Source organism: Rhinolophus sinicus, chromosome 15 (assembly GCF_057876585.1).
Source record: "Rhinolophus sinicus isolate RSI-liver-muscle chromosome 15, RSI-T2T, whole genome shotgun sequence".
Taxonomy (NCBI): domain Eukaryota; kingdom Metazoa; phylum Chordata; class Mammalia; order Chiroptera; family Rhinolophidae; genus Rhinolophus; species Rhinolophus sinicus.
In genome coordinates, this window is record NC_142515.1 from 109,018,736 (window position 1) to 109,031,683 (window position 12,948).

General features: G+C 38.1%; 1 protein-coding gene across 1 annotated transcript in view; it reads right to left on the reverse strand.

Annotated features, from left to right (window-relative positions):
* LOC148755285 (uncharacterized) overlaps nt 1–12,948 on the reverse strand; it is a 72,137-nt gene that overhangs the window by 22,431 nt on the left and 36,758 nt on the right. Inside the window, 2 exon segments of the mRNA XM_088792676.1 lie at nt 1,845–1,849; nt 3,799–3,845. Coding sequence (XP_088648802.1) covers nt 1,845–1,849; nt 3,799–3,845 — 52 coding nt within the window.

Genomic DNA, 12,948 nt, shown 5'->3' on the forward strand with positions numbered 1-12,948 from the left:
TTTGGATTATAATGCTTTCTAACATTCATGGGCTCTCGATTTTTAAGATAGTTATCTGACAAGTAAGAAAAATAAAAATGAAAAGTAAGGAGAATTTTTTTCTAATAGGTACTCATGAACCCCAAATAAACTGGTTTGCCATAAAGCTCAAGAATGCCAGAAAAAAACAGTTATGTATTTTTCAAGGTTGCATATTTTAATTTCTTTTTGGCCATTCTGAGTCGGAATATGTATAAATTCACTGAGAGATCAAAATTAATTCCTTTATGTAATTGAGTATTTATAGTTAATAATTAATGTAATCATTTATTTTAAAAGTATACCACACCCACTTCTAAAAAGGCCTGAGGCAGTTTACATATTAACACATAGTTCAAACGCACACTATTAATATTTAAGTACTAAATAAAATAGACTCCAGAAAACATAAAGTAGTTCTTGCTATCAAAGACCAGTCATGTTCTGCCATTTTTGAGTGACTCCCCACACCAGACACTACACTCTTTAAGTAGAGGCTGTTTGTTCTTGAACTTACCACGTAATCAACAGGGGCTACTTGGGCGTATTCAGTGGACTCAGCAGGACAGTGACATGGGTAAGAGTATGAACTTTGTAGCCTAACTGCCTAGATTGGAATTGTGGTTATGTAACTTGAGCAAGTTATTAAAGTCTCACAGCTCAGTTTCCATGTTTGTAAAATGGGGGATAATGGTACTTACCTCATAGGTGAGAACAAAACAAGATTAGTATATATAGAGCACTCAGAGCAGAAGCTGGCACACAATAACTGCTAAATAACTATCAGCACTTGATCATTCAATATTCCTCTAATGTCCTATGAAAATCCTTCTCCCCTTGAAATGTGTGCCTCTCAAATTTATTTATTGTTCTCATTATTCCCTGACGTACATCAGAGACTTGGGGATATGGCTTACGATTTTTCTCCTCACCCCCATTCTGCCATAATCCTGCTCTCTTCAATGTTCACGGGGATGACATTTCCAACATCCATTACCTCGGCTTCTTCAATTCCAATGACCTTAATATCCACCCAGATATCAGCAACTATTCCGTTCTCCTTTATTATTTATTACCTGGAGCTACTCCATCTGTAACATCTTCAACCACACTGTTCAACCTTCTTACCGTCAGCTCCTGGCAACCTCATTGTTCCAATTATATCTACTTAGTCACTACAATTCCCATCCACTGAAGTCCTATCCTTTCACTCCATGTATTAGACTTTCTTCTGGTTTTGCTTCTTTCTCCATCTTGCTTTGGTTTGGTCCTTCAACTACTTCTCGCTCCTTTCAGTCCATTCTCCTTCTGCAGTTCTTCCCCAACTTTCGATCAATCCAGGCTTCTGTGCTCCGAACACCACACCAAGGAAATCACTCAACTGTGTACAGTGGAGCCATGAACTCATGGTCTCTATCCTCAGCTGAGCCTTTCGCATGCAGTCCGGCAGCCTCCTCACGGCCCCTCGCCAGCTCTGAATTTCTTTGCAAACTTCCTACCCACTACTCTCTCCTCTCTCATATCCAGTCACGAAGTTCTATCTACACCACTTCTGAAATATCTCTGGAATCTAAAAGCCCCTCTTCATTTTTCTCTGCTTCTCATCTCTAATGTCTCCTTTCTCTCCTCCAAAATATACGCCTCTCTGCTGCCAAAGTGACCTTCCTAAACTTCAAATACCATCATGTTCTGTGCATCCTTCAGTAACTCCCTGCTTCTTTCTCATATAGGTATCATCCATAGTGCAGCCCCAAGGCTCTCTGTCACCAGGTCTCTCCTCGCCTCTCTAGACTCCTTTTTAGATTTGTCCAACCTGTACCCTACACTTGTACTTCCTTGTCGGTGCCATATTCTCTCAGCTCCCATGCATCTCCTGTGATACCTCCTTTGCAGGGAATGCCCCCCGCCTTTTTTTTTCCTACCTGAATAACACCTACTGGTCTTTTAGGGCTTAGCTCCAATGTCACTTCTAGGCAGCTCCAGTGTAAAGGCTTCCCTGACCTTTCCTCTTTGACCTTTCCCTGACCCTTCCTCTTCCTGACCAGGCTGGTCCAGTGTCTCCCTTTGTCCTTTTATGCACATATCTTTGTTTACGTATTTACCATTGCTCCCCAGCCAGTGGCACCTAGGAAATGGTTAGTGAATTAATAAGTAAGTAAAGATATCCCCTTTCCATAAAATAATGATAAAAACTATAAAAGCATTTCCTTTTATATGTCAGTTAGAATAACAATATTTAAAACTGAGGGGGAATTGACAGGGTCAGAATTATAAAGTGACTGACACTCTAGTTAGTTGGTTGGTAGCTCAAGCACCCAAATAACTGGCTGAGCAAAACTAAGTACGTGATTGATAGTTACCACTTATACAATGCTGGGAGCCCAGCAGTAGACTAGGCACCTAACATTGTCTTCTAGCTTCCCTCCTCACAGCAAGATGACTTCAGCAGTTCTGGGCATCACATCTCCATATATCAACACTTAGGAGTCAGAGAGAGGTCTGCTTTTCCCTTGTGTTTCTTTGTTAAAAAGGCAGAGAATCCTTTCCCAGAGCCCTTCCCTTGCCCCCATCATCAGAATACTTCCCTCCAACTCAATGGCCAAGATCAGTTATAACCCAATCCCCTAAATTGGTCACAGACAGGCATGGGAATTGGGGACATTGTTTTGTCTTAGACCAATTTACCTAAGTCTCCTGAGGGAATAGGACACAAAAACAAAATCAGAGCTCTGATTCAGAAGAGTGGGGAAATAGCTGTTGGGTAGGCAACTAGCTGTCTCTGGTAAAATGACTGACATCATTGAATAAGTCAGATCTGGCACATGGTAATTTGACTGCCATCTCTGCCATTTCCTAATTGTGCGTGTGTGTGACCTTGGCAACTCCCTTCTCCTCCCTGGGGATCAATTTCTTCCTCTATTAAAACAGGGACAGCAAAACCTAACTTGTAGTATTATTGTAAAGATTGAATAATATCACATCAGTAATGTTGCCTACCCACAATGAACTTCATTCATTCATTCATTCATTCATTCATTCATTCATTCATTCATTTTTCACACTTACTATGTGGCAGGCATTGTGCTGCGGATGTAGTGGCAAATAAGATAAATATAATCCCTCCCTTCATGTAATTTATTAGCATTAAATGTTAGTTTAAAAAGCACTTCCTAATTTTGCTGCCTAAAAAATTCAAAAGCACTTTGATTACTTTGACAATCACTTAAATAAAAGACAAAAAAACTCAGTGTTTTGGGGAATACTTATGGCCTCTAAAGTTTTATATTTAATCTGTGAAGGTTTAGGTTTTTTCTTTTTGTTTTTTGTCTGTTTAAGTCATCAGAGACATTTATGTTTTTATAAGTCTATTTTCACTGTGAATACTATCCTGAGTCCTAGACCAAAGGTGATGGGTAAAGTACAGTATCTTTAAAGGTGAACAACTGAGACAATATCCAATACAATCGTGTAACCCTGAGAAAAAACCCAGATGCAGTAACGTGTAGTCCACCCATCTGAGTAGTTATATACTTGGTCTAAAGTCAGGACAGATGCAGTTCATGGGGAGACTTAATCTTCACTTTATAGGAACAACCAGGTAATTAGGGCAACCGCATTCCCCAACCATGCCCATTAACAGTTTTTCTCTTTTAATCAAATAAACAATATAGTTAGAGGTGTGTCAAGACTACCCTCTCCAAAAAACACCAACATCACATGTGCTTGAAAGTATAATTAAAATACTATTCTAGCAGATTAAGGAGTGTCTCTTACGTTAACCTCTTTTGGGGGGATACAGGAAGAAAAATGGTTTTAGAATAGGAAATCTAAAGTATAATACAAAAGAAGACACAATAAACATTAGCTTTACAAATCTGAGGGCCCAGAAAACAGGGAGGTGGGGTTTCCACAGACCTCTGCTCACTTGTCATGCCTGACCCACCTTTATCTAGTTTTGTTATTGCCCATACACACCAGTCTATTTCTTGTTTGCATTTCCCTCTGATCCTACCAAAGAACACTGAGATTTCTTCATCAGAAACTGCCTCTACATACATGAAAAGCGAGCATTAGTGGGTCATTAAAATTTGAATGAAAAAGCATTTTTTCTAGTACTAACTCTGGAGTACATTCCTTCGTCCCTTAAGACCGAATAACCACCTAAAAGAAGTCTGGGGAGAGCAAGGGCATACTTTCTAGACATAGACAAAGGTAAATGGCCTTTGGTGTGATCTAATATTTAAGTTTAACCTTAATCCCAAATATAAGGGTTGGAAGGAAATCTATTTATCCAATGTGGGCGGATAACAATGTATAAGAAAAACACCCATCCAAGTTATAAACGGAACACAGACAGAGAGAAGGCATTGAATATTTGTGGATTGAATGAACCAAGAGTTGAAACTAGAAGACAAAGTATGTTATTATTAAATTATTAAGATTAAGTTTATGGGACCAAATATCTTGGGATCCTTACACATTTTAAAACCTTTCTTTGTAGTGAAATATAATACTTATAGAGAGAAGTTCAAGGAACAAACATATACAGCTTGATAATTTATCACAAAACACCAAACATGTAATCACCACCAGTGTCAAAACATAGATTGCTACCTGTACCTGAGATTTCCTCCTGCGTCTCCCAGTCACTATTTTAACTTTTATGAAAATCATTTCCATGCTTTTCTTTATAGTTCTTCCACCTGAGCATGCACCCTCAAACACTAGTTTATTTTTGCCTGCTTTTGAACGTTATATAAATGGAATTACAGTACATATTCTTTTGTTTCTGATATATTTCATTCAACATTATGTTTGTGAGAGTCACACATGTTGAATGTAGCTGTAAATGGTTCAGCTGCATACAGCGATTGTTCATGACTATATCGTATTCCATTGAAATCCTATACATACCACAATTTATTTATCCATTCTAATCTGAGATGTTTTAAAAAGTTATAGAAGTCTTCATCTCTTTTTCTAAACACATAGACTCTCACTATGGTGAAGATGTGGACTATCTTTTTTTAATTTTTAAGCTGATTCACTTAAGGGAGAGTAATAAAAAAGTTTCTTAAATTCAGTGTGCTTCAGAAAAGGGGCGACTGGAAAGGGTTGATTCTGATGTGGCTGGTAGAGAGGGAAGGTGGAGGGAGAGCTGAGGAGATTTCTTCCCCCATTTTCGCCTACTGGGGAAACACTTGAGGCCACACTCCAAACCAAACAGCTCTGTCTTCTGTCACTGAAGGAGGAGTAAGGAAACCACAGCTATGCAGGCAGAGTGTGTGTGCCTGGAATGAAAGAGAAGGAGCATGTTCATGCAGACGTGCACCAAAGGGCTTTCGTTCTGGATGTTATTCCATTAATTCCTGATATTGAGTTGGATACATTTGCTGTATTTTGATCATAAAACCAAAAGTGTTCGATTAATCACAGACTCTATTTCATTACAACAAGGGTTTACTGCTTTGCATTGGTCTGGGTTCTTGTTCAGCAAATACTCAGCCCTCTCCACTTCTCCCTTGGAATGAAGTCTGTTCTTTCTTTGGGCATGGCCATGTGATATGCTTTGGTCACTGGAAAATCAGCAGGTGTGATACAAGCAGCAACTCTACATATGCTGGCTGGCAGATCCATGCTGTTGTGCTTCCTGACCGGCCAGAAGAACAAGCCTTGGTCGGCCTCTGCCCCTAGGCCCCAGAATGAAAAAAGTAGAGCCAACTATGAGCATCAGAACAAGTGCTTGTTATCATGAGCCACTGAGTCTAGAGTATTTGAGCACTGTGGTGGCAAAAAGGGTTTTATAGCTATAGTCAGAGGTGTAAAATGCAGGTTGTTATCTTTCCTTAATAGTAATGGACTTGGCTGTTTACCTCAGTCTGCATTTGCTCTATGAAGCTAAGGATTCAGATACCAAGATTTTTTTTTAGTGCAAATTTTAAATGCCCAAAGGACCCCTATTACATCCCTCTAGAATTTGAAGAAGGGGGCTGGTGGGAGATGGAGACGGATATCCTTGGGGTTAGTGAGGAGGAGCTAGGATCAGTTAGAGACTTCTCGGACCAGAGCTACACTTCAGAAAATAGCACAAGAGACTATTCTTGCATTCAAGTTATCAGGTACACTACTCTGGTTTTGCACAGAAAGGTGGGAGATATCCTACTCTGGGGGAAGATATACAAAGAGTTAGGGCATAGGTAGGTTGCTTTTCAACAGCGAACTGTTGAGGCCAACAAAGCTATAACCGAGGAAAAGTACAACTTTTGAGGTCAAAACTGCATCTACGTGGAGAAAGGGTCAACTTCATATCCTGCTGGTGAGAGTGTAAATTGTTCTACACGCTCTGCAGAATTTGAAAGTAATTGGAAGTTATTTTGGAGAACAGGGAAGCTGAAGATGCTCATATCTTAAGACCCAGTAATCTGGTGCTAGGTATGGACCATTGGTCAATGGGTCTCAAAAAGCTTGTGCCACACCTCAGGGGGCATTTTTTGTCCATAATAAGGATGGAGAGGATTTACTGCCACGTAGTGGGTAGGGGCCAGGTATCCTATATGTCCTGCAATTTGAAGGGTGGTCCCTTTCAAAAAAGAATTTGTCCTGGGTCCTCCATGACTTTAGAAGTTCTAATAGAACATTCACATAGAAGATAAACCTGTTTATAATTATCTAAGAGTATAACATAACTCTGTTTTAGATATAAATACAAAATATTTTTGTAAGATTTTAATACATATAAATTTTCCAGGGAATGCAACTAGTAGGAAGGGGGATATTGTATTTTGGTTTGTTCAGAATCTTACCAAGAGTTGTTCACATCACCAATATCACCCTTGATATTTGAGTTTCCAATATCATAAACTTCTATGAATCTGCATTTGTATATGGCTTCATTTTGTCTCCTAATGTAGTGTATTTATGGCCATTGACATATTGAAATACATATTATTTTATTAAAACTAGTTTTCTTACATTTCTATTTTATATCACAGTAAATGCATTACATGTGAAGATGAATTCAATTATTTATGAATTTCATTTCAAGATAGTAAATGGGGTGATACATATTATATTTGTTATAGAGAAGTACATTGGATCTGACAATACTGAGAATTTTGCCCTAAATTCTCATATACTCCCAAAGTGACAAAGAAATGTACTGTAAAACTGTATTGTCCAAGATAATAGTCCTATCCACATCAATTAAAATTAAATACAATGAAAAATAAGTCTCTCAATCACACCAGCTACATTCCAAGTGCTTAGCAGCCACATGTGGCTAGTGGTTACAACACTGTAGAGCGCACATATAAAACATTTCCATCAGAGCACAAAGTTCTATTGGACAACATTGATATAGAATGTTAAGGCAACAATTTTTATAATATCAAAAACCTGGAAACGACCTATATGTCCATTAACAGGGGAATAGAAAGTAAATGGAATGCTATACAGCAGTGAAAACGAATGGCTGCATGTGCCAAAACATGAATTTCACAACTAACATTGAAGGGGAAAAGACATGTATTTTGACATCCATTAAATATAATACTGCTACGTGTGGTTTAGGGATCCACATGCAGCAAAAGGATTTTTTAAATGCATGGGAATGATAAACACTAAATTCAGGAAAACAGTTACCTCTGGCAATGAGGGAGGAGATGCAACTGAAGAGGACTGACATGGGTCCTACCTGCACTGGTAATGTCTTATTTCTTCAGGTATAGATGGGTATGCAAGAATTCATTATTCTTCATATGTTTGAATATAAAGCATATACATTATTTTTGTCATTTTGCATATATTAAATATTGCAAAATAAATTTTAAATGAAGGGAGTTTCATGAGCTCCTAAGAGCATGGGGCCCTGTTTTGCTCGTTATGCTTAGTGCCAAGCAAAGTGCCTGGCACAGTGTTGATGTGCAATCAATGTTTGTTGAACAGTCAACCAAATATACAGAACGAAAGTTCATATGATATTACAGTTCCGACTCTTAGATAGAAATGGACGCATCTACCCTGCCACATCAGGGTATGCAGTAACACAGTTTTTTAATCACGTGTCCATTTTACAAATTTATATTCAATATCTTAGATATATAATATCTATTAAATATGTATGGCAGGTGCCCCTCCAGTGCTAAGGGTACAATAGTGAGCAAAACCCAACAAAATTTCCTGCCCTCAAGAGGCTTCTATTTGAGTGTGTATGTGTGTGGCGGAGGGTAGAAGAGTCTCCGTAATAGTACTGTGATAATGTAGTACAGTGTCAAATGGTAGCTGGACTTATCATGGTGATCACTTTTTTAGCATAGGGAATGTAATCAATAATATGGTAATAACCATGTATAGTGCCAAGTGGGTACTGTTGAATAACTATGATGTACACCTGAAACTAATATAGTACTGTATGTGTATGTTAGCTGTATTTTAATAAAAAGCTTTTAAAAAAGAATATAAATAAGTAAAATAGATAGTAGGTCAGATAGGGATAAGTGCCCTCAAGGAAAATAAAGCAGGGAAGGGGGACAGGAAGTGTTACAGGATTTCAGGCAATATGAAATAGGGTGGTCAGGTAGTTCTCTTGGAGAAAGGGCCTTTCAGCTAACACCTACCTGGCAAGGGAAGGAGCCATGAGCATTTGAGGCAGAGTGAGGAGAAAGTGCAAAGACCTTGAAGCAGCCTAGGAAGGAGGCCAACGCGTGGGGATGGGGCAAACAGAGTGCCTGGGAGAGGGTTGGCTGAAGAGATCAGAGATTGGGCAAGCCTGCTAGACCATTTTCAGGATTTTGACGTTTACTCTAGGTGAAATTACACATTTGGAACACAGGAGTGACATCATCTGGCTTACATGTTTAAAGGAACACACTGTTTCGAGAATAGATGATAGTAGGAAAGAGAAGAACTGAGGAGATTATTGCAATAATTCAGGCCAGAAGTGATAGTGGCTGGAACCAGGGTGGCAATAGTGAGGGTGATACGAAGTGGTCAGACTTTTGACATAGTTTGAAGACACAGGCACAGAGCTATGGTTGGTGGACAGTACCGGGAGTGCCAAAAAAATATACACATTTTAAAAGATGTTATCTATGTATTACTTTTCAAAGGTGACTTGAATTATAGTAGCAATGTATATAGTATGACGTTGGCTCAAAAGATGGTGTTAATCAAATAAATGCTAGTGTCATTCATTGTTTAACAATTTTAATGCAGACTTTTCCTTTCTTAAAATGTGTGTACGTGTGTTTTTTTGGGGTTTTTTTTTTGGCACCCTCTGTATATGAGGCATGAGAGAAAGGAAGCAGTCAGGGATGACAGGAAGGTTTTGGCTTGAAGTTGCCATTTACTGAGAAAAGGGGGAACTGGTTGGATGGGGGTAGGTGGGGTTCAGTTCGGGACATGTTAAACTTGAGATGTTTACTATGCATCCAAATGGGAGTTATTAAGTAGACAGATAATATATGAGCTTGAGAGTCAAGAAAGACATAGGAGCTAGAGAAATAAATGTGAGAACCATTGGTATGTAGGTGGTATTTAAAGGTAAAGATAAAATGAAATCATTAGGGGAGTAAGTGTTGCTAGAAAAGAAGAGAGATCCAAGGACCACGTCTTGAGGCATAGCCATATTTAGAAGTCAGGGAGGAAAAAGATCTAACAAAGGAGATGGAGGAATATCAGACAATGAGGTAGGAGACATCCACACAAAGCTAGTGTCTTGGAAGCCAAGTTAAGGAAGTATTTAAAGGAGGAGAAGCATGATTAACAGTGTCAAATTATGCTCAGGACCCAAATAAGATGATGACAATAATAGACTTTTGTATTAAACAAAATAAAGGTATGGGAGACCTTGACAAAGGCAGATCTGAAGGATGGATGGGGGGGTGAAACCCTTCTTGTAGAGGGTTCAGAAGAGAGTAGAGAGTACAGACAACTCATTTGAGGCTCTTTTTCTGCCTTATCAGAATTTTAGACAGAAAGAGAATCCATGCTTTTTTTTTTTTTATTAAACTGACACATTACTGGAATCCAGTAATCTTAACGTGTCATATCTTATCTTACCTCCAAAGAACAGAACACAAAGCCATCTAGAACATTCCATGAAAGCACAAGAATTTATTCCATTTTCTACAAACAGAAAGAACGACCAAGAGAAATTGAACTAAGGTTTCTGGTAGAAGTTGTAAAAGAGGTGGCCACCCTCCTCCAATTTTGTTATGTGAAGCTAAGTCAGTCTCCTTTGTTTGTAAATAAACCGAATTTCCCCCATTGTAAATTAGTGGTTGGAAAAATAGATTAGCTCAGCCTTATTATGCCGTTCCATAGCAAAGCCATTTATCTCCTGAGAACTTTAACCCAGGGACCAGGTCACTTGTGTGACTCATACAGGATTAGCACAGGTGATTCTCAGATAAGGCCAGCTTGCTGTTCAGGAGACACTGTAGGCTCCTGTGAGTCTCAGGAGAGTTAATGAACAAGACGTACAGGGCAGGACTCTGACCCCTAGACCTGTCCTGCTGTCACCTCTATCCAGAAACCTATGCTGAGGGGAACAATATAAAAAAAAAAACAAAAAACTGACTTTAGCTTGTCATCAATAAACTTACACTACTGAACAACCTCTAACTACTGCCGTCAGGCCAGGGGCCAAAGAGGAAAAAAAACTAAAACAATTTCCTTCTTATAATATAAGAGTTTGCTACATTAGTATAATAGACCCTCAGTGTGGTCCATTATAACAAAGGATTAATTTTCTAACGTTGGGTGCTACGAGCTCTTCAGAAAATACAGATTAAATCAATGTCCAGAGTTCATAATTGGGAATCAGTAAATGGAGGAATAATCTGCCGATTAAAAATTCCTATGGAATAGAGTCAAGTTATTATTAGTCAAGAAAGCTGAAAGAGATAAGAAGACAAACAATTTTCATCACATTTATTGAGTCAGATTGTACTTATTTGATACATTCTTCTAACTTAAATAGTCAATGTGTAGAATTAACTATTTTAACTGCCAACAGAAACCTTAAAATTTATTGCAGAAACTCCTCTTTTGGTTGTGTTTTTCTTGATGGGGACATCTTCTCCGTGCTCCAAAAACCAAAATATAATCAGAAATTTTTAGTCTTCTCCTTAAACAGAACCTTTAAACTTGAGCTATAGAGTAGAACAAAGGAACTAATTTTCTTTCTCTCTGTCCATATACACCATCTAGTGGATTTATAATTTAATCAAAAACAGGAATGAGAAAAGATTTCTGTAATCTAATAACTCAAATTATAGACATTGGATAAAAAATATAGCCCTTATAGAAATATGGCAAGGAGAGTATTATAAGAAAACAACAATAGTTTGCCATATAAGAATATCTTGTCTGTACATGAGGTACATCTTTGAATGTTATCTGGATATTTATGAGTTCACATATTTGTAAAAGGTAAGGAAGGAATCAAGAAACTATACTGTGGGAAATAATCATAAAGTGACTCTGAAGAAAGAAATTACTAAACTTTCATTTATAACAGAAAACTTTTTATACAAACATGCAATATTTAGGCGAATTTCCCATTATTTAAAGAGTACACCAACAGTCAATATTTATATGTATTTCACTTTATACTATACACTCATAGGATTCTAATACTATAAATTATAGGGCCTTAGAAACCAACTAATCTAGTTTTCTGACTTTACAGATGAGAGAACTGAAGCCCAGAGAAGCTAAGTGATTTGCTGAAGGCCAGCCACAGTTACGCAGAGGTGCAATCAGCACTCAGATCTCTTCAATCTCAAAATGTTTATTTTCCACTACCCACTCCTGGTAAAGTAAAAAGTGGTACTCAGAGCAGACAGTAAGTGAAATCCACACAAATAAACATGTAATTTCATCCCTTTATAAGAGAGACTAATAAGGGAAACTAATTTAGATTGGAGAAGTTTTCTCAGTGAAAGTCACTGATGAAAGAAGGAAATATGCATTTCAGGCAGCAGGAAGAATAGAAACAAAGGTGCGTATACTTTCTCATTTCCAAGGTGAAAAGGGACATGGCACATTAGAGGAACTGAAAGTGGGGCTGGAGTGTGGCGAACAAGAAAGAAGTCTTGTCTATCTGTGGAGATAGACAGAAGCTGGCCCAAGTAGGGGCATGTAGTCCTGGGCTGGTTTTATCCTACATGCAAAGGAATCTTATGGATGCTAAGCAGAGAAGCCACGTGCCCATATTTTATATCTTGACTCTTAAATGATCACTCAAAAAATGTTTTTTCCTCTTGAATGTATAAACTATATACATTACCAAGTTCAATGAAAGGGTATGTATGAATGTACATTAACAATCATCTCCTTCTCACTCTCATCCTACAGCCACCCAGTTCTCTGACCGAGACCAAACATCCTTCTTTTTCTTCCCTCCCCTTCCTTCCTTGCTTTCTTGCTTCCTTCCTGCCTTCCTTCCTTCTCTCTCTCTTTCTAACAAACATTATAATATACATATTGTTCTGCATTTTGCTTTATTCCTTTACATCTTGGAGCAGTTTTCACACCAGCTCACAAAAGCTACATAATATTATATTGCATGGATATACCATTTTTATTTTAAATCAGTTATCCACTGATGGACATTTAGGGAAATAAATAAATATATATAGCAGTAAGCCACATCATGTGGCTGGGGTATGGCAGTGGAGATGGTGAGAGGGGACAGATGCACGACATATACTATGCAGATAAAACTGACAGGATTTGTCCATACACTGGATGTGGAGAAGGAGGGGAAATGTCAAGAGAGACTCTCAAGTTTCTGAATGATGATTTATAGGACCGAAGGACTGGAAACAACTTAAATGTCCATCATAGAGGACTGTCACATCTATAGGACAGACTATAATGTGGCTGTTTAAAAGGAATTAAGGAAATTAAGAGGAACAAAACTAT